Raw genomic sequence first — 3963 nt, forward strand, 5'->3', positions numbered from 1 at the left:
TGAATACTGAGTATACTGATAAACGGTCAATGCAGAGATTCAGACTGATTTGTGGGATATACTAACAACCGATAGTAAAACCACATGAGCTAAATGTGGAGTCTAATGTATACGCCCCATCGAGAGGACCCAATATACTCTGCCAAAGTTATAAAGGCATGCTGGCGTGATCAATAAACTGATTTCCCGCAGAGGAGACTTATAACCTACTTGGCTAGTGGTTCTAGGACTATTTGGGTACAGTGAAACCTAGTCCAACTCAGTATTATTCTACTCCCATGAATCTTGAAAATATACTGATTATGTCGGAGTTTGTGTAAATACTTGATAGCTTGAAACTGAACATGCAAAATGAGAATTCAACAATTAATCTGGTAATTATGCATTTATAACTGAGACATGTATATCTGAAGTGTCTGAAATATCTGACCTACTATGTGTAATTCAAAAACTAAAGAAATACAACGGTAAGGTTCTGAAATTCATGCAATAAACTTAATAATAACATGATAATATGATTTGGAACATATATTTAATAGGTTCATGAAGTTCTATTAAAGTTCTACAAACCTTAGGTTGAATAATGATAATGAAATCAAGAAAGTGACTGAAAACTAGAGACCCAATGGGTGAAAGTAATCCACTAGTAAAATCCCACATACGTGGTGATGAAATTCACGGAAAAATACTTAAGTTGTGGCTGGAATTGGAGGACACTTATTCCGTTCTTGAACTAGGGTTCTTGATCTTTTCACTTTTATTGCTTCTAGTTTTCTAACTTTTGATTTAATAATTTGACTTAGATAAGTTTTAATTATGCTTCTACGCTAAAACTAACTAAAATATGATGATTAAGGGTCAAAACGACGTAACTTAACGTTTAAGCGGAGTGGGAAAGGTCTAAAAGACCGCTGGAAAGGTTGTTATTAGACCAAACGACGGCCAAGAATGACGGTCCTTTATCTACCCGATACGGCGTTATTGGGTCCGTCGTTAGGACCTGTTCGACATGCCTCCACTAAAATGGGCATAACTTTTTACTCAAAGATCTGATTTTAGCAAGGTCGGTGGCTTTGGAAAGACAATTCAATTATGTATCTGTGGGTAGGTTATGCGACACCTTATTCATTTTTTTCTAAGAGTTATGACCATTTTAATTTGACCCAATTGCATTTCCCTGAACGGTCTGCAAATTTTCCACCTACGAACCGTGCTGGTCATCCCTAGCTCTTGCCATAGAGTGGGTGAAGGGACTTTTGATCGAAGGTCACGGACTACAGACCATCGTCTGACCTATGGATCATAAGTTTTTCCATTGTCAAAGACTTAACAAATTTTTCTGGACTGAAATTTTTGGGAGATTTTGATCCCATCGATGGTTGTAAAGAACGGACAATGGTTCAGGCTATGGTCCATCGATGCCACCGTTGGTAGCACCTACAGATTTTTCTAAAAAACTAATTTTTAGCCTTTTTTGGCTATGGGGTGTAACATTATCTCCCCCTTGGGAACATTCGTCCTCGAATGAACACTAAACTAGCTGAAATAGAGGGAGAGAGTTGCGAACCCCACTACTAAATGTTGATAACTAAGTTTTTTACTGAATTGAGTTCTTAGTACATGCAATTATGCTGAAAATGCAAGTACAAACTTGAGGGAACATGATTCTAAAATTGAATATATGCATGAATGACTGTAAAACTAAAGAGGAACTATTACCTCAAGATGGAGTGGAATCAGAGGAAAGAGGTAAGGATACTTGGCTTTCTTGGCTGCTTCTAGTAGCTCCCTCTATGGACTGACTCCACCACAAAACCTTGATTGAAGCAATTTCTTTGTTTCTCAACCTTCTAACCTGATGGTCAAGAATCTCAACTGGTAAATCCTCATAAGAAAGACTATCTTTCACTGCCACACTCTCTAAAGGTACTACAGAGGATGGCTCACCCACACACTTCTTCAAGAGTGAGATGTGGAAGACCAGATGCACTGCTACTAATTCTGCTGGCAACTCTAACTCATAGGCCACCTTGCCAACCCTTTCAAGATCTTGTAAGGGCCTACATATCTAGGGCTGAGCTTCCCTTTCTTTCCAAATTTCATCACCCCTTTCATAGGTTAGACTTTCAGAAAAATCCAATCATTAACTTAGAACTCTAGTTCCCTTCTCCTTATATCTACATAAGATTTTTGGCGACTTTGGGTTGTCATAAGTCTATCTCTAATGAGTTGCACTTTCTCTATAGCATAAAAGACTGAATTTGGCCCTATCAAAGCTGCTTCACCTACTTCAAACCAACCAAAAGAAGATCTACATCTACACCCATATAAAGCCTCTTAAGGGGCCATCTGAATGGTGGAATGATAGCTATTATTATAGGCAAACTCAATAGGAGGAAGGTGATCATGCCCACTACCTTTGAAATCGATCACACAAGCTCTCAACATATCCTCTAAGATCTGAATGGTACACTTTGTCTGCCCATCCATTTGTGGATGAAATGTTGTACTAAGGTTAACTTGAGTACCAAGACCTTTCTAAAATGACTTTGACAAATGAGAGGTAAACTGAGGACCTCTATCTTAGATGATAGAAGAAGGAACCCATGCAACCTCACAATTTCATTGATTTAAATCTTGGCATAGTCCTCCTCCAAATCTGCAGTCTTGACCTCTAAAAAGCAAGAAGATTTAGTCATCTGATCAACTATCACCCAAATGGAGTCAAGTTGATTGCGAGTACGAGGTAACCCTGTGATGAAATCCATATTGATCACATCCCACTTCCAAGTAAGAATATCGATCTCTTGAGTCGTACCTCCTGGTTTCAGATGTTCTACCTTGAATTTCTAGCAATTGGGGCACTTACTCACCAAATCTTCTATATCCCTCCTCATGCCATTCAACCAATAAACTTCTCGCAGATCGCGGCAAATCTTAGTGGCACCTGGATGAATAGAATACCTAGAGTTATGGGCTTCTGCAAGAATATGATGTCACAACTCTCCCACATCTGAAACACACAATCTACCCTAGTAGCGAAGTACACCATCTCTCCATTGGGAAAAAACCTCCACTCTCTGATTATGGATTGCACCCTTCACTTCAAGCATGATTGGGTCATTGTCTTGCTTTTCCTTAACCTCCACTACCAAAGACAATTCTGCCCCATTATGAACTGTTACACTGTTGTCTGATATGCTCATAATGCAAACTCCCAAGCGAGCAAGCCTCTGAACATCATTCACTAGATCCTTCATTTCATCCTCAACATGGGCTACACTACCCATAGATAATCTACTAAGATCATCTGCTACTACATTTGCCTTACAAGGATGGTAATACACACTCATATCATAATGTTTAAGGAACTCAAGCCATCTCCTCTGGTGAAGATTCAAATCCTTCTAGGTGAACACATACTGAAGGCTCTTATGGTCAGTGAACACATCTACATGAGCACCTTACAAGTAGTGTATCAAGATATTGAGTGAAAACACCACAACTACAAGCCCGAGGTCATGAGTTGGATAGTTCTTCTCATGAACCTTATGTTGTCTAGAGGCATAAGCTATCTCCTTACCTCGCTGCATCAACACACAACCTAGGCCAACTCTAGATGCATCACAATAGATCACATACCCATCTGAACCCTCTGGTAGAGTCAAGACATGAGTTGTAGTCAATCTAGTTTTCAATTCTGCAAAGCTTTTCTCCCAATCATATAACCATTGGAACTTGACGATCTTCTGAGTCAACTTAGTCAATGGTGAGTCTATGGATGAAAATCCTTCCATGAACCTTCTGTAATAACTTGATAGACCTAAGAAACTTTTGATATATGTAGCAGAGGTAGGTTTCGGTCACTATTTCGTTGTTTCTATCTTCTGTGAATCCACTCGGATCCCTTTGCTAGATACAATGTGACTGATATACCATAGTTTCATGGTATTTTAATGTTTT

General features: G+C 39.0%; 1 protein-coding gene across 1 annotated transcript; it reads right to left on the reverse strand.

Moving 5' to 3' along the window:
- Positions 1 to 2630: 2630 nt before the first annotated feature.
- On the reverse strand, positions 2631 to 3353 carry LOC138338705 (uncharacterized). Its single transcript, XM_069289786.1, has 3 exons — positions 3050 to 3353; positions 2870 to 2947; positions 2631 to 2752 (listed from the first exon to the last, which is right to left on the reverse strand). The coding sequence occupies exons 1-3, from the start codon at positions 3351 to 3353 to the stop codon at positions 2631 to 2633; spliced, it is 504 nt and encodes a 167-aa protein (XP_069145887.1).
- Between the last annotated feature and the right edge of the window lie 610 nt (positions 3354 to 3963).

Source organism: Solanum lycopersicum, chromosome 10 (assembly GCF_036512215.1).
Source record: "Solanum lycopersicum chromosome 10, SLM_r2.1".
Taxonomy (NCBI): domain Eukaryota; kingdom Viridiplantae; phylum Streptophyta; class Magnoliopsida; order Solanales; family Solanaceae; genus Solanum; species Solanum lycopersicum.